This window comes from Lutra lutra, chromosome 13 (assembly GCF_902655055.1).
Source record: "Lutra lutra chromosome 13, mLutLut1.2, whole genome shotgun sequence".
In the NCBI taxonomy this organism is placed as follows: Eukaryota; Metazoa; Chordata; class Mammalia; order Carnivora; family Mustelidae; genus Lutra; species Lutra lutra.
In genome coordinates, this window is record NC_062290.1 from 61,500,793 (window position 1) to 61,525,942 (window position 25,150).

General features: G+C 51.1%; 1 protein-coding gene across 1 annotated transcript in view; it reads right to left on the reverse strand.

The window, feature by feature from the left end:
- The window catches only part of SHB (SH2 domain containing adaptor protein B), a 138,466-nt gene that overhangs the window by 81,224 nt on the left and 32,092 nt on the right, over positions 1 to 25,150 (reverse strand). Inside the window, exon 2 of the mRNA XM_047700355.1 lies at positions 5,621 to 5,741. Within this exon, the coding sequence (XP_047556311.1) occupies positions 5,621 to 5,741 (121 nt within the window). The remainder of the gene's footprint in view (positions 1 to 5,620; positions 5,742 to 25,150) is intronic.

Here is a 25,150-nt window from a genome sequence, read left to right on the forward strand (position 1 = left end):
TGCCATTAGAAGAGGCTTACCTAAGGATGAGAAGATACAGAAGGCTATCCCCACCTTGCCTTTCAAAGTCATGACTGGCTTTACCTGGACGTACCTGCTAGCACGTGGGAGAAGAAAAGGCAGCAGGCAAGTTGTGAGCAAGGCAAATGCCCTTGTCAGGGCAGCAGAGTTCTGTATGAAATGGCTTTCTTTTAAATTCCTCTTATTATGCTATAAAGTTGATTTAATAATAAAAACATGCTATAGACTTTTTAATGCATAACTGCTTATAATAATAAAAATTATGGGAAAATGCTTGCAATTAATGTTTATGTGATTCATCCTATGAAATGATACTTTGCACCATTTTATAAAGGATGTTGGGGTGGGGAATCATACCTAAAAAGGGGGCCTAAGTGAGTGTACAATTTCCAGTTATTTCTGCAGACCCTCTGGGAGTACAGGACAGACGTGCGTGTTTTAGGTGCAGCTGAGAGTGCTACTTCTGCCACTTAACCTTCCTGAGACTCAGTAGACTTGTCTGTGAAATGGGGATGCCAGAAGTACCTCTACCTTACATACTCCTTATGAGGATTAAATGAGCTAATCATGGTTGAGTCCTTGGAGCACTGCCTGGCACCCAGACCTTCCAGACAAATGAATGACCACCATCTCAGTCGCCACCATTGCCCTGGGTCCCTCTGAGAATGCCTGGGCTGAAGGCCTGGGCAGAAAGGGTCCCGGTTGGAGAAATACTCTGTGCCTCTAGGTCAACGAAGGCCTCATGATCCAATCGGTCTTTACAAGCTGTTGCCCCATGTGCTTTTCCTATCATTATCCTATCAAAAGCCTTATTTCCTGCCCCTCCTCTCCAGCAGAACCCATGCCTCCATGCCTTTGCTCCAGCCCTTCCCTCTGCCTTGGTTGCCAGACCCGGCTCTCATCACTACTACCTACCACCTCTCACCTCCCACCTCACATGGATGACCCAAACTGGAAGCTGTCGTCCCTCCTCCAAGCTCCTGAAGATTTACCCACTCATCTCCGTGCACCCATCACTGACCACGCAGGTCCATGCCCGTCTCCCTGCTTCATGGAGATTCCTGGAGGTGGTGGCAGTATCTGCCTAGGTACATGGTCAAGTCTCCGGCACAAAGGGTGGAGCAAGGGCTCTAGGACCGAATGGACTGCAGAGGGCCTAAGGACCACCTGCTTCACTGTCCTGCTGGCTTGGCCACCTACCTCCAGGTGGGCAGGGGCACCTACAGAGAACAGCCAGAAAACTCGACAGCACGGAACACCAAGTGAAGGCCCAAGTTCAGCCCTCTGCTCCCCAGTGACAATCTCACACACACATGAAACCATTCTTCCACCAAGACACGCATCAGTGTTGCATGCCCTATTTTACAATGAGGTCGCTGTGGCCCTCAAGGGGTTAAGCCTAAGTCAGCCTGACTGGGAGCCCAGAGCCCTTCTCACTGAATCAGCAGGCTCCAAGCACCTCCAGCCCCCAGCCCTGGGATTAAGACTCAGGGAAGAGGGTAAGAGCTAAAGGGCTGTGTGGTAGGGTTTGGGAGGGAGGGTTGGCCTGGGGACACCAAAGACCCTGGAGCAGGAAGGAAACCAAGAAGTCCTCTGATTCTTTCACTTCAAAGGACACAGGAGGAACCTAAGGCCCAGGTGGCATGGAAAAGGCCAAGGCCAGAACGGGGCCTCAAGGGAGGGGACAAGCAGGATGAAAAGGGGAACTAGGGCAGAGCAGCGAGCACAAGCCAGGCCGGCCTGGGAAGGGAAGCTGCCAGCCTCAGCCTGACCCTCCCCTATTCAGAGCTGGTCTCAGGTGCTCCCTTTGTGGAGCTCGTCTTGGATGTCTAATGATGACACAGCACACAGTGACTCAAGACATCTTGCAGCTCAGGGTTGACACAGACATCAGAAGTAGCTTGAGCCAACCACCCATGTCTAACGTTAACTACCTCTGTCGCCTCCTAATGTGGGCTGTGTTGCCTCGGCTTGGACATGTCTAGGGATGGGCAATGCACAGCCTCCTGGTTAGCTTCATATTTAATCAGTGGGGTTAAAAAACATCTCAAAAAGATTATGACTTTTTTGAGCTGCAGTTTCTCTACGTATAAAATGGAAAGCTTGCCCTGGGTTTCAGGCTTCCCCACTGGGTTCCACAGAGCCCCAGAGTTTTCAGGAGCTACTCTGAAGCTACTTTTGGGATGAGAAAGGCAATGGGGGCAGTGATCAAGGTCCAGGCAATCCATGGGCATCTGGGTTATGAAGTTCTGTGGAGAGTGGCACCTCCATCGTGGAGCCAGAATCTAATTTCTGTGGGTGACACAAACAGGAGTCCATGGAGAGGGAAACTGAGGCAGACAGAGGGAAGAGGTGAGAGGAGCCCCTGGGAAAACAGGCACACATCTCCCTACCTTCCTTTGTAGCCACAGCCTATGGGGCTGGGCTGAGTTCCCTGCTCACAAAAGCATGCCTCCCCAAAGCACTCCCCCCATCCCCACCTGCTGCAATGGAACCAAGGCCGTAAAAACAAAACCTCATCAATTAATCACAGACCACCCTGGGCAGGCCAAGGGTTCTGAAAATCAAGCTGGGCACCCAAGGGCTCGATGCTGAAACAAGGCCTTGGCAATCAGCCCCACAATTCAATACCCAGCTGGGTTGCCTTGGGCTACTTACTTAACTTCTCTGTACCTCATGTTCTGCATCAGTAAAACGGCACTACACTTTAGAGGCTGACAGTGAGAATCCAACAAGTATTCACATCAAGTGTTTCCAATGGGTACGAGAGCCCAGCAGCCGCCCCCACTGCTGTTGCTGTCATTACTGATGCACCATGCCACACTCGGGGAAGAACGGAGGAACGAACTATGCTGCCCAAGGTCACACACCAGTTTGCAGACCACAGAAGCTAGAACTATGACCATTGCCTGCTCTAAGGCTACTGCTTTGCAAGGGGAACTGAGGCCTTGGCCCATTCAGGTTCCAAATGGCCATCTCAGATCTGCTTGGCTCCAGTCTGGGACACGGAGGCTGCCATCTCGGGCAGAGAGGGCACACTCCTCCCAGTAGGGTTATTCTTATCTAGAAGTTGCACGCAGACGTAAATGTTACGGCAGCAAATAAAGGTCACCCTAATGATGGAACATAACTTGTGCTGTGCCACCCCCGTGCTCCACCGCCCCCCTTCTCCCCGAGGACCTTCATGTCAGCTCAGTGAGCTGCTTCCCAGAACATTTACATGATGCCGGCTCACCCCAGTCCCCCAGCCCCACCATCAGTCACCGCAGTGACGTTACACACAAAGAATTTTGAGTCAAAGGGAGGTGCAGTGAGGTCGTTACAGCCAGAAAACGTCCTGTTTAACCACCTATTTCCTTAGAAACAGAAAATGTGAGTAAATTTAGGCATTGCCTCTAAGCTAGGAAGAAAGGCCAGAACAGCGAACATAAGGAGGCCTCTTCGGAGACAGAATGCAGGAGATCTTAACAGATTTCTAATTAAATCAATCTGCCCTGCCTTGGATCCGGCTGCTGTGGGTGTGTCTCATTAAAAAGCCGAAGTCCCCAGGACAGTTCTATCCAGCTAAGTGGCTACTCAGCCACTCGACACTGAGGTCCATGGCAGTACCCAGGACGAACCGGCTGCATTCCCAAGGAGCCAGGCAATGTCCACGAAATCCGGGTTCCCAGAGGTCCCCCTCCTGCTGGTCCCACATTCTACAGATGCAGGTCTGAGCCCCTCACTTCTGCTTGTGTGACCCCAGAGAAGTGACTTGTCCTGTTTCTCTCACATGGAAAATGAGACACCACCTCCTTTGCAGTGACACGGTGAGGCTTAAAAGTATGTGTGTTCAAGGGCCCAGTACAGAGCCTGGAACCTGGTAAGGGCTCCAGCCTCAGATGGCCCCTGCCATTTCCCCGTGTCAAGCACAAATACACACTTCCTCCGGTATTCCAGCCCCCAGACCGCCCTGCCATGAACAGTCTGCACTTGCCATTCTGCCACCAACTTACTATGTATCTTCAGGCAAGTGTCTCTCCCTCTGTACAGTTTCCCCATCTGTCACACAAGGCTGTTGGGTTCAAATGACCTTGAAGATCCTTTGCTGCCAAATGTCTGAATGTGCCAGAGGGCCCCAAAGGCATTCCTGTAACCAGTACTCCGTTAACCCCAGACCAATGCCGGCCAAATGCAAGAGTGGCTGAAGCGGGGCCCCGGGCTGGCACGCCCCCCTCAGTGCTCCCACAGAGCTGAAGCTTCACCAAGCCCAGCGGAGGCGAGGGGATGTGGCAGTGGGAGTGGGTGTCATTACAGTCCTGAGGTGAGGAACACTGCACCAGCAGACTTGCTTCCGTACGTCACCGGAGAAGAGCAGACCCCAGTTCCTAGCTCTCCCCCTTCACTGGACCCAGCTCCAGCTCTGCCTCTTGCTGTCCACAGAGACCGCTCTGCCAGGAGAGATCAGGAAAGAGCAGGAGGCCCTACAGAAGTCTGGCCTAATCGTTCCCTGCCCCAGCCCCTTACCAAGTGGCCAAGCACTCTGGAGGCCACACTGGTGCCCGGACAGTCAGTCTCCAGGAACAGGAGAGCACAAGGCACAGTCTGAATGTGTACCCACATTCTTCAGCGACTGTCCTTTGAGGTCTCTGCAGCCCCATGAGCTAGCACTTACAGAGGCCCAGCATACACTAAGGGCTCAGTCAATGTTGCTTCCTTTCTTCTTCTAATTCAAGCGGAATCAAGAGAATGTGCTTAAAGACACAAACACCAAGAGAACAGTAAGAGGGCCGCAGGAATCCCAAATCCAAAGACACAAAGGGCACCAATTCTCCAGGCCTCAAAACTCAGAGTGGCTCTCAACCTGTTCCTGGCCACCTTCCTGCATCCTAGGCCCACGTGGCGCCCCAGTTCATGTTCCTGCCTTGTGTGTGGTCAGAGGGGACCAACCCACATAGACAGACCATTCTTCTGTCTCTGGACTGTTCTCCTGAGCCAGGAGGACCCACATAGGTGGTTTCTTGCCACGGCTCTACTCATGCCCGGGGTCTGTTTGAGATGGCAGATAACCTAATAACCATTCCCTCCTTAAAGATGTGTCAGGCATCCTCCTGATGAAAGCAGACCCTCAGGATACTGCATGCACGGCCACTTTCTTCTGGGTCCCATACAATTGCTTGGACAAGGTTTTGTCTTCAGGGGCCACATGCCAAAGAGTTCCTGGTATGGGGCGAGGGATAACTCTGTTCCCAGTGATCTAACCCACCTCCTTCTACGACTGGATACTGAAAGCAAGGTGACCCTGCATGCTTCTTTTATTGCCTTGGCTGCCAGGAAGCTCCAGGGAAGTTTTCTATCTCAAATGCTATATTTTTATTCAGTAGAAATTCCCCATATATTGGGGGGGTGGGGTGGGGGGTGACTTCATTAACTATACTTGTTACAGTGTACGTGGACTTCCAGGTGCTTCCAGGTACTTCCTGATGTAGGTGAAACATGAACTGGTGAACTGGAGTGAAGATTCAACATAGCACTGCTCTCCAAGCACCACCAACCTTTCTCTGTTGAGCTTGGCTGGGGACCGCCCAGAAGTGTCCCCACTGCCAGCAGCTCTGCTTACCTGTCATGATCCTCTGGGCCTCGTAGGGCTCCATGTAACCAGCACTCTCTCCCTTTCCTGCTTTGCTCTTGAGATCATTCTTGGCGTCAAAGGGATCCGAATAGTCATCAGCGATGGTTACCTGCAAGGAGCAAGATGGCAGGAGTGTGAGTCCACCTCTGGCTTTCTGCTTCCGTTCTGTTCACAGCCAGGCTTTGCTCTAACAAACACAAACAGAGCCTGCATCATACCAGCAAGGAGCAGGGGCTGGAGACAGGACACAGAGCTGGTGCCCATCCTCGGGGAGCTCCCATTCTCAGAAGGGTAACAAAGAGACCCACACCGGTGGAGCTCTGTGCCTCTGCGCCCGTGCCTGCAGCCTGCCTGCTCCAGGCACAGCCCCGTGAGAACAGAGGGCATCTGGGTAGAGAAGCACAAAAGCAAGAACCTGGAGGGTGTCTTCAGGGAATGTGAGTTGCTCAATTTAATGGAATGGAAATGGAGCAAAGTTGGAAAGGAGATAGCAGAAAGCCTAGAGATGCTGACAGGCTCCTGGTGCTGGCTGAGGCCTAGAAGAGCCTGTCTAGAGATAATTATGCTCAGCGTTCCATCTTCCCGAATCTGGAACACAAGCATGCCTTGGGTAATCAGACAACAATTTGGTGAGATCAACGCACTGCAAACATGACCATGGCCCCAGGCAGATCTAGTGAAAACACAAAAGCAGCTCAGGGAAGGATAGACTGCCATGGCCAGAAAGGGGCTGGTAAGGAATACACTGGAAGACTCTTCCATAACGGATGGGGAAACTGAGGTCCAGAGAGAGAAGGAGCTTGACTAAGATCCTCAGCCAGATCCTCTGTCTCCCAGGGCCATTCTCTTGGCCTCCTCACTTGTCCACATTTAAAGATTTTTTTTTAATTTGACAGACAGAGATCACAAGTAGGTAGAGAGGGAGGCAGAGACAGAGAGCAGGGGAAGCAGGCTCCCCACCGAGCAGAGAGCCCAACTCGGGGCTCGATCCCAGAACCCTGGGATCACAACCTGAGCCAAAGGCAGAGGCTTTAACCCACTGAGTCATCCAGGCACCCCTTGTCCACATTTAAGAAAACAGCAAAGTCCCACCACAAATAGACAGTCACCTTGGGGTTGGCAATCAGGGCAGGGAGGGGAGTCCTAGGAGGATGCCAGGATCTGAGATTTGAACGTGGAAGAGACAAAGTTCCATAGTTTCCTTGGAGGAGGATAAAAATTCTTGAGCTAAGAGTAAATATGGCAGTTTTTCCTCCCATTTCTTACTTCCTAAGCTTCATGAGGGGCACACTTACCAGTGGGGAAAGGACAGGAACCCATCCAACCCATTCCCTGTCACAGCACCCTAGCTCTACCACAAACTCGCTGTGACCTCTGTTGAGTTCTTGGCCTCTCCGGTCACATCTGGCAAAGGGCAAGCCCTCATCATCCCAGCCAGGGCCACCCAGCTGCCTCTCTTGGGAGGGGATAGGTTAGCATTTCTCTCAACCCTTGGGGTTACATGAATTGTTATTTAAATTGTGGGTTTAATTAGAAACCACAGGAGCCTCCTCTCTCTCCCAGCTCCTGGAATGTAAGGCATTTGAGGGGCCTATAAACCCAGGGGAAGGGAAAATCTCTTTGTAAGCCTGGTAAATGGCAGCTTGTGGCAGCAGCCCTGGCAGGGTGAGCGAGTGACCTTCAGCTGCCAGGAATGTGATCCCTGTGGAGAGACAGCGGGCAGCAGCCCCATCACTGGAGTGTGGTGGGGGCTGACGGGAGGCGTGGCACACAGCAGCCGCTGCTCCCCAAATGAGAGCGAAGCTTATCAGTGAGTGACCCAGGGCCAGAGCGCCTGCCATCTGAGCACGTGTGACCCCGCCACTGCTTCCTCACGACTGTGGGTCAGGCTTGGAGTCCCAGCGGGGACACTTCCAGATGCTGACATTGTCATCATGGCCTTTCTGAGACTCACTGAGCTCAAATGACACCAGGCAGGGGGAAAGACGGGGGTGGAGGAGCACTGCGTCTGGCGATGTCTTTCATTTGATATTTCTACTCCACCATTTGCAGAATACATTAGGGAGAAAATTATACACGTGAACCACTGTCAAACAAGACAGTTCGGAGGCTGATCTGACCTAGGGTTTTGTGTCTGAGAGTTCAAGGGACCAGAAGTCCAAACTGAGAAAATGATGAGCCCAGAGGAGATGACATCTACTCTCATTTCTCTCATTCTGGCCTTCCTTACTGTTGCTTTTCAACACGAACGTCCTCTGTCTACTCTAGAAAGGGAGCAAATATTTCTCCAAGAAAAGCAAATCATTTGGGGGGGATTAGCTGAGGAAGGGGAGGACAAGGGAGGAGTGGGCTGTAGTCTCCATAATCTAGAAGTCAACATTCTGGCTCCTCTCGGAAGTGCTCTGTAATTTGCAAACAGGGAAAGCTTGCAGGATATAAACCAAATCTTTGTTCACCCTGGGACAGGAGCTCTGGGAGGCCTTCGGTTCAGCAGACACTATCTTTATTTTCTAATTAAAACGAGATCTGAGCTCAGGTTGTCAAGGGGGCCCCCCAGCTGCCTGCCCTGCTTACTTCCGTTTCAGTAAGAATTTACAAATCCTAAAACCAGGAAAAGCCCCTGGTCCCTGCTGACATATGGTTCCAGTTATACCTGCTGACAGTTGAAAATCCTTCCATTTAAAAAAAAAAAAAAAAAAGGTTTATAATTCTGTTAGTTTAAGAAGCAAATCGTAAGGTTCCTAAAACGTATATTTAATCAATTTGCTTTCCAACTTCAAAGTGAGGTTGGTGGAGGGGAGGGAATTTGAGGTTTGAGCAACCTGAAACTTGGCAAACACTCACTGAGCTGCCTGACCTTTCACAAAATCACATCCTGGTTTTTGGAGTAAAAGTTTAACCAGGTGCTAGGAGAGCTGAGCAGGCAGTTCACCAGAGTACTGAGCGGCTTGCCACAGGCCCCGGCCACCGGCACTGGGCAGTGTGACCGCTGTCCAAGCAGCCCAGGACCCACTGTCCTTCAGGAGGGTCGGCAGGGGGCTTGAGCCGAGGCTGCAGATTTTCTGAGTGAAAAGAAAGGGAATGAATTTCCCCAGATGTGGGCTTGGATTCCTGCTGGGGCTGACTCTGCTCTACTTTAAAATGCCCTCAAATCTAATTGAACAATTCAACCAAAAGGGAGCCAGTTGGGACCTCTCTGGGCGTCAGGCCACATGGGCACATGAGAAGCTTTCCTTGATTTCAAACTTGGATTGGCAAAGACCTGACAGGCATCAGACCTCTTCACGTGGCCTGCTCACGGTCCCACAGGGCAGGCACAGAGCTGAGGGGTGGGGGGTCCCAGCCCACCGGTCTCACCACTCCACTATGGAGCTGGGCGGCAGCAGAAAGGCCAGAGCCTAGCAAACCTAAGGGCCACATTCACTTTCTTGGCTTCCTGGGACGTGTGCACTGGTCCATTTCCAAAAAAGGAGGAGAGCTATGGCTATACCTTAGACAAGGCTTTTCTTGCTTTCAAATAAAACTGGAGACCTTGGGTCAGCCCAGTGCCTCCAAAGGACTTTCACAGGATTATAAAGCTGTGAAACTGGGAGTCCTTGAGAGACCTGCTCCAAACTCTCGTTTTGTTACTGCCCACTGTGGCCCAGAGGGTTCTAGACAACCACCATGTCTGCTGCCTTTCTGGCAAGGCTCTATGAGCTAGCTGCAGACTGGGAGTCAGCTCCACAAGCCTCCTTTCTGGTTTGCACACACTACTTTGTGAAACTGGTCCCTCCCTCCCAGTAGTGTGAGGCCTAGGTATTTTTATCTTGGGAATGTAGCTCTGTGATAGGAAGTAGCCTTCCTGTTCACTCCCAAAGGGAAGCCCTACAGGAAGATGGGTGTTGCCACTTGTCACACGTGGCCATAGGCTTCTGTGAGCCAGCTGCACCTCTGGGGAGTACGGGGGTCCTCTCCACATGCTCTCAATGGAAAGGTAAACTGGCAGAGCCACTCTGAATGACAGCTTATGGCAAAATCCATGAAAATCCAAAATCGCACATGGATTGACCCATCAATTTCACTTCTCAGTATTTATTCCCAAATGTGCACAAGAAGACGGGCAAGAATGCTCACTGGAGCACATAATAATGAGAAACTAAGTACCTGCTATATCCATCAGTAGGGGACCCGCTAAATAAAACTGCGCTGGCTCCACACTATGAAATATCATGCAGCAGATTAAAAAAAAAAAGCAGTTGGGGGCGCCTGGGTGGCTCAGCGGGTTAAGCCTCTGCCTTCGGCTCAGTTCATGATCCCAGGGTCCTGGGATCGAGCCCCACATTGGGCTCTCTGCTCCACGGGGAGCCTGCTTCCCCCTCTCTCTGCCTACCTCTCTACTTGTGACCTCTGTCTGTCAAATAAATAAATAAAATCTTTAAAAAAAAAAAAAAAGCAGTTGCTCTATAAGCACGCACATATATCTCCACGACATAGCTCTGAATGGGAAAAAAAAGCAGGTTATGGAAAGATAAATACAACAATACCTATTTATAAAAAATAAAACAGAAACCTTTATTTAATGTAAAGAAAAGGTTTAGGGACACAGAAATTTTATTTTTAAAAACTTTTAAAAATTTAAGGATTTTTTTTTTTTTTTAAGTCATCTCTATACCCAACGTGGGGCTTGAACCCAAAACCCCAAGAGACCAAGAGCTGCATGACTGAGCAAGCCAGGAATCTCTAAGGAGATATAAGCTAAACAGAGACCTCCTTTGGGAGGAGGGAAGGACTGAAATGGGGTGGTTAGAGGAAATCAAAGGAGACTCATCTATAATGTTAACACATTTTTTCAAATACAGAAAACTTATTAATGTATTACACGCAAAGCTAAACTTAAAAAAAAAAAAAAAGCACTCTTCCTCATAGGCTATTTTCGGTATAGTACATAAACTATTTCCCAAACTTGCCTGAAGATAGGAATGGCCTGGAATGATTGTTAAAAAAAAAGATTCCTAGTCCCAATAATCTGTGTATTTAATAAGTAACCCAGGTGATTCTTACCGAGAAAGTTTGAGAAGCTCTAAGTGAGAGCCAGCACCCTCCCCCACCAACCTAAAGCTAAGCCTCCAGATACCACTCTGGAATTTCACTTTCCCCAGGTATTTCTCAGCCGAGTTCATTAAACTGAGGCAAGAAGTCGATGTTAAACGCAGTTCTCACTTGCTTTCTTCCCTGGGGATTAAGTGGAGTTAAGAAATGACCCAACATGCCTTGGTCCATCTCTAGAATCAAAGACGTGGAGGTAACGGCATTCCCTGTGCGCTTCTGAGGGCTGGCCCCAGATGAAGCAACCACACGCCCTGGCAGCGTGGAGAGGGTTACCATTCAGGACCCTGCCCTGCTCCACCCCAGGAGGGGAGCCCAGACCTGATGACAGTCCTGCCCATGAGGATGTGCGAAGCTCTCTGTTCTGAAGCATGGAGCCTTTGGGGCTCTTGGCGAGCTCTGCAGGAAGACTGCACAGCTCCAGGAGGGCTGACAGGACAGTAGAGAGGAGCCACTGCTGAAATGCAGGGAACATCCCCAACAAACTCACTCCAACCTTGCTATAAAGAAAAAAAAAAGTGGTGAAAGGGGGACTAGCAGCCACCTCCAAGGAGTGGGTGACCCCCACTGTCCCCACTCCCTGGGGTCACATCCTCTGAGCCCTCAGGTCACTTCCACGTGCTCTGTTGCCTGTGAGAATTGGTGCCATCGAGCGGGCTCTGCTCAGCCGCTTGTTAGATGAAACAGGGTAAGTCTCCCCCGTTGTGCGCTGCTTTCCGCTCCCTGGGAAGTGAGGGGGCAGCACCCCGTGAGGCCCTGGGTCCTTTCCAGGCCCATGACTTCTTTCTGCTCTACCCCAGAGCGAACTGCATATGAACACACCTGGGAATGTTCTACATGGTCCCAGCCAGACCATTTCCTTGTCAATTGACCATTAGACTGTACAATACTTTTCTTAACAGTTTGGGGGTCACAGACCTCTTCAGAAATCTGCTAAGTGGTGAAGCTGTGGCTCTCTCCACCATGCTTATATATGCCTGCAAAGCGAGGGCACAGTTCAGAAGGGTCAGCAGCACTACGTTAAGACTCAGCCCCACACACTTGAGCTACTTTAAGGAACAGCTGAGATGAGACGCACTCTCTGTGGCTTAGAGCAGCAGTGGCTGAAAACAGAGTGGTACATGACTGGCCCATCATTTGTCTGGGGAGTGTGGAGGCACAGAAAGAGTGGCCTGAGGCGATGTGTCATGGCTCACAGCCTCACAGCACTTGAGGCAACCTGGCCTTCCTTTCCTTTTGGAGGAAAAGAGGGCTCCGTGAAGGTGATCAAAACATATGCAGGGTATGAGGATGCAGTGGCATCCAGAAGGCTCCACGCTCCTGTCTTCTTCCCAGGGACTAGACTGGAGTCCTGGTCCCCCTCTGAGATTCACCAAGACACGGGCCCTGGCAGGGATGATGCCCCCACAATGGAGGCTCTGTTGCCATGCCAACTAAGAGACAACATTATAGAAACAGGGATTTGGGGGTTGGGAGAGGGCTTTAACTGACCAGCAGGCTGCTTGGGAAAGAGGCAGTGGACAAATGTTTTGTACTGACCCAGCAACTATACAAAAGCACGCTTGGTGAGTCAGAAAGGACATCTAACAGCCCCTAAAGGGACACGCTGCCTGGAAACCAGAGTTCTTATCACTCAGTGTCTGAGCAGAGGTGCCAAGGTGGGTCTCTGCTTTGGCCAGAGGTCAGCTAACTGGGTATCACCTGTCTGTGAGGTTTTCTTAGCACAGATTCAGTTGCTCTACAGCAGAGTTCAGCTTCGAGAAACACTTCAATGGGTGGTTGTCTGCAGAACTCCCAACATGACCAAGGCACATGGTATTTCCAAAGCTCCAAGGCTGACCAGTGGCAGTTATGCTGTGGCAGCTGCCTGGGGCAGTGTAAATACACAGAGAAGGCAGTGGCACCACAGAAAGGACACCAGCAAGCAGGGACAGCCCAGACAAGCAGACTTCTGGAGTGCAGCTGGCTCAACCCCAGGCTTGCTGGGTGACTCTGGGCAACTTGCTTTATCTCTCAGTTTCAGCAATTCACCTGTGCCACGGAACAAGACTGTTTCCCGCCTCAGCTTCACATGAATGTTGTGAGGAGCAAACACTGAGATGATCTGGGGATGTGTCATTGGTTTATACCTTCTGGGTACCCAAAACACAGCTAAGTCCTGGGGAGTTCTCTGTCCACAAGATGCAGAAATTTAATGAAGATAAAACAAAGACCTGAAGATAAAAGATAAAAAAGAAGATAAAAAAGACCCGAAAAGGCCCCAGTGAAGGCCCCAGTGGTGACAGAGGAAACTGGCTGAATTTAGGCCTAACAACAGCTGTCACTGCTCTCAACCACAAGAAGGAAAATGTTTGTGAAAAGACCTTGTCTGCCCTCTTATGCTTTGGGAAAGATGTACCTCCTAGTCAGGGGCATCTGCTAAGAAGAGAACCTCTTGGGACGCTGGGGGCTACCCCACCTGTGTGCTCCCGGTCTCTCAGGCTCCCAGTGGCTCAGAGAACCAGGCTATAACACATACTGGGTTGTGGGGATGCCCCAAGTGGAGCTATTAGCAAGCACCACCTGCCGCCTCTCCCTGGCCCTGGCTTTGACCATCAGAGACCAGTTCTCCTTACAGGCGTACCAATAAATCATTTCTGACGTGGTAAGGAAATTAATTTGGGGAAGATTAATTAGCTACATTCATGCTTTCAGCACTACTCCTGGAAATCGGATTGGGGCGGGGGTGCTTTTCCACACCGAACTAGGACTGGTTTCCTTTCTCTCCTCTGAGGTTTGACTGAGCCATGTGGAGTTGCCTCAGGGTTCTAAACCCCCCTTTCACGCATGGAGGACAAGTGCTTCCAGTGATGGGGAGCTCCATCAGTTATTTGGGACAGTCTTCCTCTGGCAGGTGCCATTCATTTCTCTGTAGAGACCTTGGGTGTTCTATTATACACACCTCTTTAAAGACTAGCCAGTTACCTGCCGCACCCCCCCCCCCCATGTCAGGAGGCAAGGGGTGTTTCAAGTGGTCTCCACTGGTCTTTCCAGTCCTGCCCCTCCCACAGCCACAGCTGCGTGCCTAGACACCTGCAGGCTCCAACTTGTCAGGAAAAACGCATTTCAAATTACAGCCTCTGTCAGCTCCTCTTAGGCCCTGCTTGCTCAGCCCCTCTCTCTCTCACATACACAGTCACACACACATCTCACCCTCCCTCGGTTTAACCCTGTGGAGAAGGCTCTGGGTTCTGGGTGGGAGGCTGCTGGAGTGGAGCCCAGCACAGCCCTCTTGTTTACTCCAGAAGCTTGCCGTGAAGTGGTAGGGACTAGCTTTTCAGCATCTCTCGAGCAGTGGAAGGTTCTATTTTGAACTTAAAAATAGCTCAATCCTAGAATTTCTTAATTGCCTTCAGCGAGGGCCAGAGGCAGAATTCAGTGCCTCCCTCCTGAGGACAGAAGGTCCCAGGGGTCTGCAGTCATTACATGTGAGGTCAGAACAGAAAGACCCCCAGGAGATAATGTAGTCCAGGGGGTTTCAAACTTTCATGTGTGTTATTGTGTAAAGAAAGTCTCACATGGAACCCCAACATGTGCCACACTGCCCACAGTCTGAAAATCATGAATTCACTAGGAAGCAGGAGGCCCTGGGATGGTGGGTCGGTGGTAAAGGTCAATGCCAAAAACAGGTTAACTCAATGCTTCCTAACACCCAAGTCCACACTTTCTGCAGTACCTGTATGGCTATCTAATTTTTCCCTTAAAATCATTCCTAACATGGGGTACCTGGCTGGCTCAGCCAGAAGAGCATGACTCTTGATCTCAGCATCCCAAGTTGGAGCCCCATGTTGGGTATAGGAATTACTAAAAAAATAAATAGACTTTAAAAAAAAATGGTTCTGGGGTGCCTGGGTGGCTCAGTGGGTTAAAGCCTCTATCTTCAGCTCAGGTCATGATCTCAGGGTCCTGGGATTGAGAACCGCATCGGGCTCCTTGCTAACTAGGGAGCCTGCTTCCCTTCCTCTCTCTCTCTGCCTGCCTCTCTGCCTACTTGTGATCTCTGTCAAATAAATAAATAAAATCTTAAAAAAAAAAAATTCCTAACATTGTCAGTTTGCACAAATCACTCTCCCCACCCCCAGGAAAAGCCCCTTAGCGCCACTTGCAAGAACCACCACCCACATCATCCATCCCTGGGCTCTGGCTCAGTGCTGCCCAGTCCTCCTACAAACCATCAACCTCCACCCAGCTTCCCAGACAGTCCCTTCTTGCAAGCTTCCTGCTCAAGTGGGACAAGTGTTCTTCCTGGGATTTGGGGTCACTGCCTAGAAAATGCTCTCAGACCAGCGCTGGATCAAGAAGGGTAAGATTGGGGCCACTGGGTGGCTCAGTTAGTTAAGCATCTGCCTTGGACTCAGTTTATGATCCCGGGGTCCTGAGATCAAGTCCCAAATCGTCAAGCTCCCAGCTCAGCAGGGAGTCTGCTTCTCTTTCTTCCTCTGCCCCCTCCACTTGTGTACCCTCTCTCTCAAATAAATAAATAAAATCTTTAAAAAAAAAAAAAAGGAAGGATAAGATCAAGATCAGGATTTTCTTCTTTGCAGGACACTTAGGGCTAGAAGGGTAGGAGAATTATCATCTGGAGCAGGGGCATGGGATGGCCCTGAAAGGCCTTTACTTCTCTGTGCCTCAGTGCCTTGTTTATAAAATGACAACAGGATGCAGATAAAATGAACCACTACTAGGTGAGGTAGAATGGGCCTGGCACACAGCAAGCACTCAAGACACATCAGGTGTGACTATCATCATCTCAATCCATCCGGCCTGATGGGAGTCCCTTGTTTTATGGAAGAAGCAACAGAGGCCTGGAGAAGGGAAGGGGCTTGTGGAGGTCATCTAGATATCAAGGAAGAGAATGTCACTGGAATGACAAAACCAAACTCCCAGCAAATCCCAACCACACGAGAACCTATCCCGATTGCTTCCCAAATGGGTTTTGCACAATTGAATTCAAGTCATTTTTCTGTTCCTGGTAGGCCTGGCCCTTCTGCTGCTCCCTTCCCGAGAAAGTATAGGGAATGCCCGTGAGGCTTTCTCACGGTAACAGTAAGAACAACTTCCCGTGTTCTCACAGGAAAAGTATGCAAAGCAAAACAGCAGAACCTAGAAGCCAAAGGCCTTCCCAAGGGCTATGGTACCTTTAAAAGCCAGGCCTCCATGCAGGCCATGGAGATGAGCCTGAGTGGCTGGGTGATGGGGTCTGTCCCGCCTTTATGAGCTCTGTGCCCAGAGCCGACACTAAGGGGAGAAGGGGCCCAAGCCCGGTGCAGCCCATGTGACCGGCAACAGTGGCCCAGGATCCGTACGAAGTGCAAGGGCGCTCCTCTCTGCATAGGTCCCATTAGGATGACGCGTGCCCATTTCTAACACGAGAGCGGCCGGGCAGGCTGGAGCATCTTTAAAGCACAAAAAACACTCAACAGCTGCCCTCCCCCGAGAGTTACTGCCTTTTTTACTGAGGACACGCAGCATCGGCCGTAATTACCAGCACCATATTTGAGGGTTCTCAATTATATATATTCCGCTTAATGGTGGGTGCTCAATAAACGGTGACTCACTGTTTAAAATGATGCCATCTTCTCAGGTCCTCAAGCAACCAAGCCTCAATTAACTCACTCTCACGTGCAGACCTCTAGGCTAAGAAACTGTCCCTGAGCCCCAAAGCCCTGCTCGTATGGACTCAGCACTTTCCAGTGTACAGGCAGATGACTGTGCACAGGGCTATGTAACAATACCCCTGTCTGTAACGGTGTCAGCAGCTCGTTCAAGCACATGCATCCCCCCACACACACACATACAACATGCCAGCCAATAAGTTGCTCTGAGCTGGGAGGCAGCGAGGAGCAACGGCAGGCCTGCCCCCTGCCTCCTGGAGCTTTGGGTCTCCTGGGAAGTGCAGTGTTAATCAGCAACCCTCCTTGGGGAGGGCAGGAGAAACCCAGCCAGCCCCATGCCAGGCAGAGGAGGAAATGCAGGGGGTGAGGCCCCTTCGTACCCTGTCCTGAACTGCGGCTATGTGGACGACTGTCTGCTTCGCCAACCTGGGAGGCTGGTTCTGGGAGCCAGTTCCCTATGCACCACAGTCAGCGCCAGCATGCAGCAGGGCCCCTACAAGGTGTGCTTGGCTAGGAGCCAGGACAGTTAGGGATGCTGAGGGTGGTGGACTCAGAGGTCTGAGCTTCAGGGCTTCCTGGCTTCTCACCAGCTGTGGGGCTCTGGGCACGTCTCCTACCTTTTCACCCACCTTCACTGGGAGAACATCTTTCTCCCGGGGTAGGAGGAAACTGAGTCAATGGACCAAATGATAGCACAGTGGCCGGCACACTGTGTTGGCAAGGGTGAGAGGCACTGGAAAACATGGAAAGGATGCTATTCTCATCTTTGGGATGCCACAGGCCACACTGGGTTCCCCCCCCCCCACAGACCCTGAAGCCAGGAATCAGGTGCAAGCCCTTTATTTGGGACCTAAAACTTATGAGGGGTGTGGAAATGAGCCAGGGAAGGAAAGGCAGCAGAAAAGCTGGGTAATCAAGCCAGCTACCAAGGTGGGCCACTGGAACTTCACCCAATAGGGAAACTGGGAAATCATATACAAGGCACCCCATCTGAATTACTTTACCAAGGGCAGAGGAGTTGGGGGAGGCCAGACACCAACTAAATCCTGAAGTCACCACTGGAGGCTGCTGATGGGGTCCAGCCTCTGGCCTCTGTCCTGTGTGTGGATAGGGTGGCTTACTCCCATCCCAGGCCCTGCATGAAGCCCTGGGGCAGATAAGGGTTCAAGCCAGCTGGAGAAGGTCAAACTGGTAGGGCAAGAGGGACTTTGTGGGGCCTGACAGCACTGGCTGCCTAGGGCTGGGAACAGCCTCAGGGAGAGGGAGTGAGGTGAGCTGAGAAGTCCCACCTGGCAAGTTTACCCAAGTGAAGCAATAGGAGGGCCAATCAGATCAACCTGGGCTCCTGTGCCATTCGGCCCCTAACCTGCCCAGCTCGTTGGTCTCCTCTGAGTTTCTTCAGTTTCTGCATCTGTGAAATGGGAAGAAGCACCGCCCTATCCCATCCCCCTCCTGGGGTTTCCAGCAGATTTCCTTCGCAAATGCAACAGGGACTGTACAGATGGCATCAGGCCATCCCCAGACAGCACCCTCCCTGGTGCAGGGACTAGCAGACGCAGCTTTCCAGGCTCAGGGAACACTGTTCCACGGATACACCCTGGTCTCAAGAGCCATGATCCTCCATGATCTCCATGATCCTGGCCCCCTTGCCATATCCTACCCAGAGATGCCTGGTTGGTAAATGTGATGATTTCAGACCACTGTGGCCTTTGCCCTGAAAACCCCAGAGCACTGCAAAAGTGTCCGAAGCTTTCAACACCCGGGCGATCTGATTGGCTCCTTCCATCTCCACCCCCGACCATGTCTACTCACAGCACGAAGGGGGACAAGCAAATGCTGGATGAGTCAGTGAGTTAATGAGTCCAGGGATGGTATGTTGAGCCATTTCTCCTTGCACGGAAGCCCGACGTCCACGTGCATGGGGGTTGCGGGGGGGAGGGGAGACTCACAGGTAGGACACTATAAACAAGCACATTTTAACCTAAGCACTTGTATACTTCTTGGCTCGGCCACTTCCTGGCTTGCGTGACCTTAGGCAAACCACACGTCTTACTCGACCTCTCTTGTCCTTAGTATTGCTCTAAAGTGTGAACACTAAGATTTCCATTATGAGGTCATGATGAGACTTGTTTTAATATTGGCCAAACGCTCAAAACTATGCACAGAGCAAAAGTAAGCATCCCCGAAGTAAATACACCTTGCACGCACGCTTGTAGCTACATACGCACGCACACGGGTGTCCACGACAGCACACTGGCCTATGCTCCCATGCGCTCTAGAGCAGGGGCCTTGGTTTGCTTTTTCCAGATGTGCCGTGTGGTGATATGCATACTCGGCCCTGGCCAATGGGCAAAGAGAAAAGGGCCACAGTCTGCCTTAAACAAAATTACACCACTGAGCCAAGTCCAGCTGGTGCGCTGACTAACAGCCACGGCTGGGTACTGTGGTCACCATTCCAGTCATCTGCCCGGCCTGGGATCTGATCAGAGAACACCGGCCCTACCCCCCAACCCTGGGACAGGTGGCCCCAGACCCACAGGACCTCAGTGATGCATGACACCTCTCCCTGGAGCTAAGGAGCTACCAGAGCAAACAAGGGCAGGTGAAACCACAGACAAAGCCCGATAAACGCCACGTGCCTTGCCTCCTTCCTGTAGGTCCACACCAGGCGTTGGCTCTAGAATCCCCTGTGGCCTTTCTTCTCTGACCTCCGGCTTCCAGGCAGAGGGCTGGGAGAGCAGAGGAGATGCTCTAAGAGGGGATTCCAGGGCCCACAATGGATTCTTATTTTTACATGCCAGTCCTTCAGAAGTTTCACATTCGTGGAGCCCAGCTCCGCAGGCATGTGGCCTCTGCGCTTGGTAACCTGCTGTTGCCCTTCCCGACATTTTTCATCATTTTCGAACGAGGGGGCACACGCATTCTTATTTTGCACTGGTGGGCTCCACAAATCACGTTGCTGATCCTGATGGTTTTTCACATCCAGAAGTTTCCATGGGGAGCTTGAGGCCCAAACTCTTAATCCCTTCCTCCCCCCACTTGGGCACCAGTGGCTAAGTCACACTCCCTGTTGGGACCTTAGTTTCACTGTCTGGAAAATGGGAAGGGTAGAGTGACCCGCAGGGCCGGAATTCCGGATTTCACAGACCACTATAATTACCAAGAAAGGGAGGGGAAAGGACACAGGATCACCACACTAAAAGAAACCCAACTACCATATGCCCTCACTGACATTTTTGAAAGAAAAGAAAAATAACAACAAATAGTAAAAAGGAAATTGAGAATAAACCACAATCCTTTAAGGAATGACTCTAACTTCAAAAAAACTCCCTAACTTCTCACTTTTCTAATTGCAGTGGAGGTCACTATGCTTTTGGGGAAAGCACTTGGACTGGAGGGGCATTTCAGTTCTTCCAACATTATTTTGAAAGTCATGCCCTCCTTTAGGGTCATGTCCATCTGCAGCTTAGGGCGCTGGCTTTTCCTGCCCCCACCCCGCCCCTCCCCACTCACTCCAAGGGCACATTTTAGACCACCCCTGAGGACTGGCCTCTGGGAAACACCAACGCAGCACTTGACAGTGACCTTGTGCATCACGCACAAGTTGGCCCTAATTTATTAGTTCACACAGTAACATTACCTTTCGAAGGGAATGTCACAAATCACCCACTACCGGAAATGTTCCATCCTTAAAGTGAGGCAAAGTTATCTTGAACCGAATCCCAGGCTTATCAATTTCGAGAGCAAACTTTGATCCGCTGCTTCTGTGTTAACTGAGCGATCAGGGAAGCCCAGCCCCTTGCTGATAGCACAGCTGCCAGGAGACATCCCAACCTCCCACCAGCTTTCTCTCTTCACACATCTCTCTGCAGAGTCATGCTGAAGCCATGCATGACTCACGGGGACTGACTCCTGGAGACAAGGGTCCTGAGAACCTCAGACCATCCCCTCCAAGGGCCTGAGCATTCCAGATGATTAGAAATGGCAAGAGGCTTATAGAAGTGATGCTGACGATGAAGAAGGTATCTATTGTGTGCCAGGCATTTGAGTTTTTGCTTTTACGTACATGGTCTTATTTCATCTTACTAATTACATCATTTCCAGATGCCAGAATCAAAGCTCAGAGAGGTTCAGTCGTTTCCCCAAGGCCACAGAGCACATAAGGCTGCACAGGCCTCACTCCAAAACTTTGGCTCTTCTATGCCACCCACGGCCTGTTGCATCAGTTACTAATATCCTGGATTCTTTCTCGACAGCAGGAGGAAATCTCTGAAGAGAGGTTTGAAAGGAAGAGGAGGAAACTCTGCCAACTTGGCTCTGATGTGCCAACCTCGGGCAAGGGCCACCCCTGACACTCCCTGTCAGCTGGGTGCTGGAAGTCTCCCTTCCTCTTCCTCAGCCACCCTGTGACTGCAGTATACCTGCAACCTGCCAGGGCCACACCTGGGGAAACAGCCACTTCCGCCTGCAGCCTGTAACGCTGTGCTCTGCTCCCAGCAATTCCCCCCTCCCATCCCCTACTGCCTCATCCTCATCCTTCCTGCCAGAAAGATCCCACCTCCTCCTTCTCCTCACAACCACCACCAAAAATAGCGCAGCAGCGTACAGGCGGCGTCCTTGCGTTAGAGGGAATGAGGCAGGAGAGCCTCTCTCCCCACATCCCCAAACCTTTGCACATGGAAGCATCACTCAGCATAGGAGGGGAAGGAGAGCTGGAAGGTGAATGTGACCTCGCCTCTTGCTTCATTAATAAGAGTTAATACTTGGACAGTGCCCAGCATGCACTAAGTTACTGTTATTTTCAAGGAGGCCTGTAAAGTAAGCCTCATTTTTCTCATGGTAAAGTGGGAGGGAATCTTATGGTAGAGTTGGTTCATTTTTCATCTTGTTAGTATTAAGCCTGGTTGGATTTGAAAACGCCAAGGGTCCACACGTATGTGGGGATCAGAGGCACTGAGGTGCTCCGTCTGTAGGCTAGGGGCCCTGGGGTCAGGGCGGCCATCCTGAAATCCCTACAGGCCCTCGCAGCCCCTGAGGTGTTGTTGGTGGTGGTGCCTGAAAGGGGATTCAGGGATAACTCAAAGCAGCACTCTCCCAGAATAAAAATGAACACCCTATTGTCTTTATGGGTGCCCCATCATGCCCATTTCCTAGGGGATAACACAGGTGATGTGGGCCACCTGACTGGGGGGAAGGTCCTTTCAATGCCCCTCCTGCCCCACAAATAAGAACGCACTCCCTAGAGACACTTAAACCAATGCCCCAGATGACCAGGACCAGGACCTAAGTGGTCTGGCTACACTCCCTGTCTCTCCACATTTCTGCCACGCCCATCCTCCAACCAATCGGTGGGCAACAGGTCCAAACAGAAGGTGGTCCTGAGCTCCCCATCCACCCTGGACCCCATAACTGAGAGCCATCACAGCTCAGGCATCTTGGGCTTACAGGCTGGCTCCAGCAGACTGAACAGCTCCCACCACCTTCCCCGCACCCTTGGCAGGGAGAGTTGGCATGGTGAGTAAGGCAGAGAGGGTCCTCCAAGGCTGCCCCCAACCTTTTCCACCCAAGAGAAATTTGCTGTAAAATACCAACACCCTCCCCAGAACCACCTCCCAGATTTAAGAAGGGGAGAGGTAGCTTGGGTTTTAAAGAGAACTTGGATTCCCATTCATGAACTCCCCATACCAGGGGCACCTAACAGGTAAAACGGGTTCTGCCATTGATTAATGAGCTGGGCTAATAATGGGGTTCACCCTTCACCATTAAAAATATTAACCTCATTCCTGGCCCAATGATAAGACCATAAACCCAGGGCCCATAAAGCACTCTCATGACCACACTTCCCATCTGCCAGATTAGGGGAGGGGTACACGCCACGGGGTAGGCCAGGAGAGCCCTTTGGAAAGGCCACTGACACTCCACAGAGCCAACTGCAGTAGGCACAGGGAGCTATAATGCCACACCTTGCCACAGGTATGCAAGAGCCCAGGGGTCTCAGATGCCTGTGGCCTTTATCGAAGTGATGCTGTCGTATGGTCTAACCCAGCTTCCCAATTGCTAACCCTGCCCACTGCTACCAGGGAGGAAGATGGTCTCCATCGATCTGAACAAACCAAGAGCTACTCCCCATCACATGCAGCTCTGGGCCCTGCACTTCAGATCAAGAGCTGCCACCAAGGACGACGAAGAACCCAGCCTTCTTGTCTCATGAACGTAGTTGGAGAGACCATGGTATGTTTACGAGAATAGTCAGGGGCATGTGGGCACCGTGCAGGATGGGTGGGTAATCCCTAGAGCAGGATGTAGATGTGTTCTTTGGGGTCAGAGAGGACAAAATGAGGACCAAGCAGCAGAGGTTATGGAAAAGATTTCAACCCAATTTTAGAAACAATGTTGGATCAGACAGAGCTGGTCAAAATAGAACAGGAATATTTGGGGGCGCTGGGGTGGCTGAGTTGGTTGAGCGTCTAACTCTTGATTTCGGCTTAGGTCATGATCTCAGGGTTGTCAGAACAAGCTCTGCATCGGGCTCCATGCTGATCGAGGAGTCTGCTGGAGATTCCCTCTCTCCCTCTCCCTCTGCTCCTCCTCTGCTTGTGTGCGCTGTCTGACTCTCTTGCTCTCATTCTCTAAAATACACAAATAAATAAATCTTAAAAAAAAAAAAAAAGAACAGGGTATTTTGAGGCCCAGTGAGCTCCCAGCCACAGGAATCTCCAGGCAGAACTTGGTGGAGCACTCAGTCAGCAGAAGGACCTAGATTAAGATTCTCTGCCATCGGAAACTTTATGCTGCTCCTGGGATTCTTATGGTGTCCCAAAGCATGAGACCCAGGACATGGGAGCCATTGCTGAAGAAGATGGTCCAACCTTAGAAAAGTGCATTGATCTCACCTCCACAAGAAGCCCCAAGACTTCCTAGCTTTAGGGCCCAAGGGGTGGTACTCGGCAGTACAAGTGGCTCCTTCCCCAAAAGCACGTGAGGGTGGGAGGTTAGGTATGCCTACATCACCATGCAGGTCAAGATGAGACACAGGAGCTGGGTGTGAGCACAGCATCTCCAGGCAGCTCCGAGGTAGGGGCCCTGGGCCCCATCAGGGGAGGGAAGGTCTCAGACTTAGGGCCTCCCAATAGCATCCGATAGGTTGGGTACCGTAGGAGAAGCATAGAATCATAATAGCAATGCTCATGCTGGGCTATGCCCATGCCGGGCTAGGCACCGGAGACAGGAGAACAAATGTAGCTCAGTGTCTGTCCTCAAGGAGGGGAAAATCTAGGAAGAGAAGCCAGCAAATTTCTTCTTTTAAAGAGCCAAACAGTAAATATTTTGGTTTGCAGTCTCTAAGGCGACTGCCACTGTAATGCAAAAGCAGCCTTACCGCACAACTAAATAAATGGGTGTGGCTGTGTGGCAGTAAGACTTTATTGACAACAACAGGCAACAGCTGGATTTGGCCCAAGGGCCACAGTATGCCCACCTTTGATCTAGTCCAGTGGTTCTCAACAGGCTGCACATTAGAATTACCCGGGGAGCTCTCACAAACAGCAATGCCTGAGCTCCACCCCAAATTCCAATTTAAGTGGTCAGAGGTAAGGGCCTGGATCTGCGTTTTTTTTTCTTTTTTTTCTTTTTTAAAGATTTTATTTATTTATTTGTCAGAGAGAGAGAGGGAGAGAGAGCAAGCACAGGCAGACAGAATGGCAGGCAGAGGCAGAGGGAGAAGCAGGTTCCCGGACGAGCAAGGAGCCCGATGTGGGACTCGATCCCAGGACGCTGGGATCATGACCTGAGCCGAAGGCAGCTGCTTAACCAACTGAGCCACCCAGGCGTCCCTGGATCTGCGTTTTCTAAAACCTCCTCCAGGTGATCGTACTATGGAGCCAAGACTGAGAATCGCTCGTCCAGCAGAAGAGAGGCACTTATAATTCCACCATTATCTCACAATAATTCACAGGATTTCACAAACCCAACCCAGGGGAAGTGACTCGTTCAAGGTCATACAGTGAGTCAAGAGGAAAGGATTCCCAGCCTATGAACATTCCCTGCTCCACAGCAGACACACAGATGGGCTCACACTCCCATCCCAGAGCTTGGGATGCAGGTGCCTTCTAGCTCATGCCCCCTTGTTCCAGGATGATGAGGACCCTGGAGGAATACCAACCACATTGACCCAGCCCACTCTAGTACAAGGGACCTGGCCTCTCCCTCGACAGAACCTCAGTGACCTCATGCTAACACAGGAACAGAATTCGCCAAACATCTATCTCCCTTTCTTTTGAGAAACAGCATTTTAACCAAAGTTTAAACAGTTTATTGGCATCTGGGAGGAACAAAAGCAGACTGTAAAAACTGTATTTCCTCAGTCCCAAGAAGTGCAGGCACAGGAAACTCTTTACCAATGACACCACTAAAAGACCTGCCAAAACGTGCTGCCTGCCCAGAGCTCTGCCTACACAGGACTTGGGTACAAGGAACCCCCCAGAGCCCTGGGGAATGTTGCAAGAGCTTGGCTGAGGCTGGGCAGCCACTGGCAGTGATGATCTCAACGTCTAGAGAGCAAACGCACTCAGGCAGACAGGGCAAAACCCAGGCATCCCTGGCCTTGCAGGAGCTCTGCGGGTGGCCAGAGAGCCTGAGACCCAGATCCTCGCTCCTCTCCATGGAGCCACAGGACAGTCAGGGTATCAAGCGAGCAAGGATTTGGCCCAATTATTACTGTAATAACACAATAAGGAGCTACCATGGGCTATATTCGGTTCTTTTAATAATCCTAACA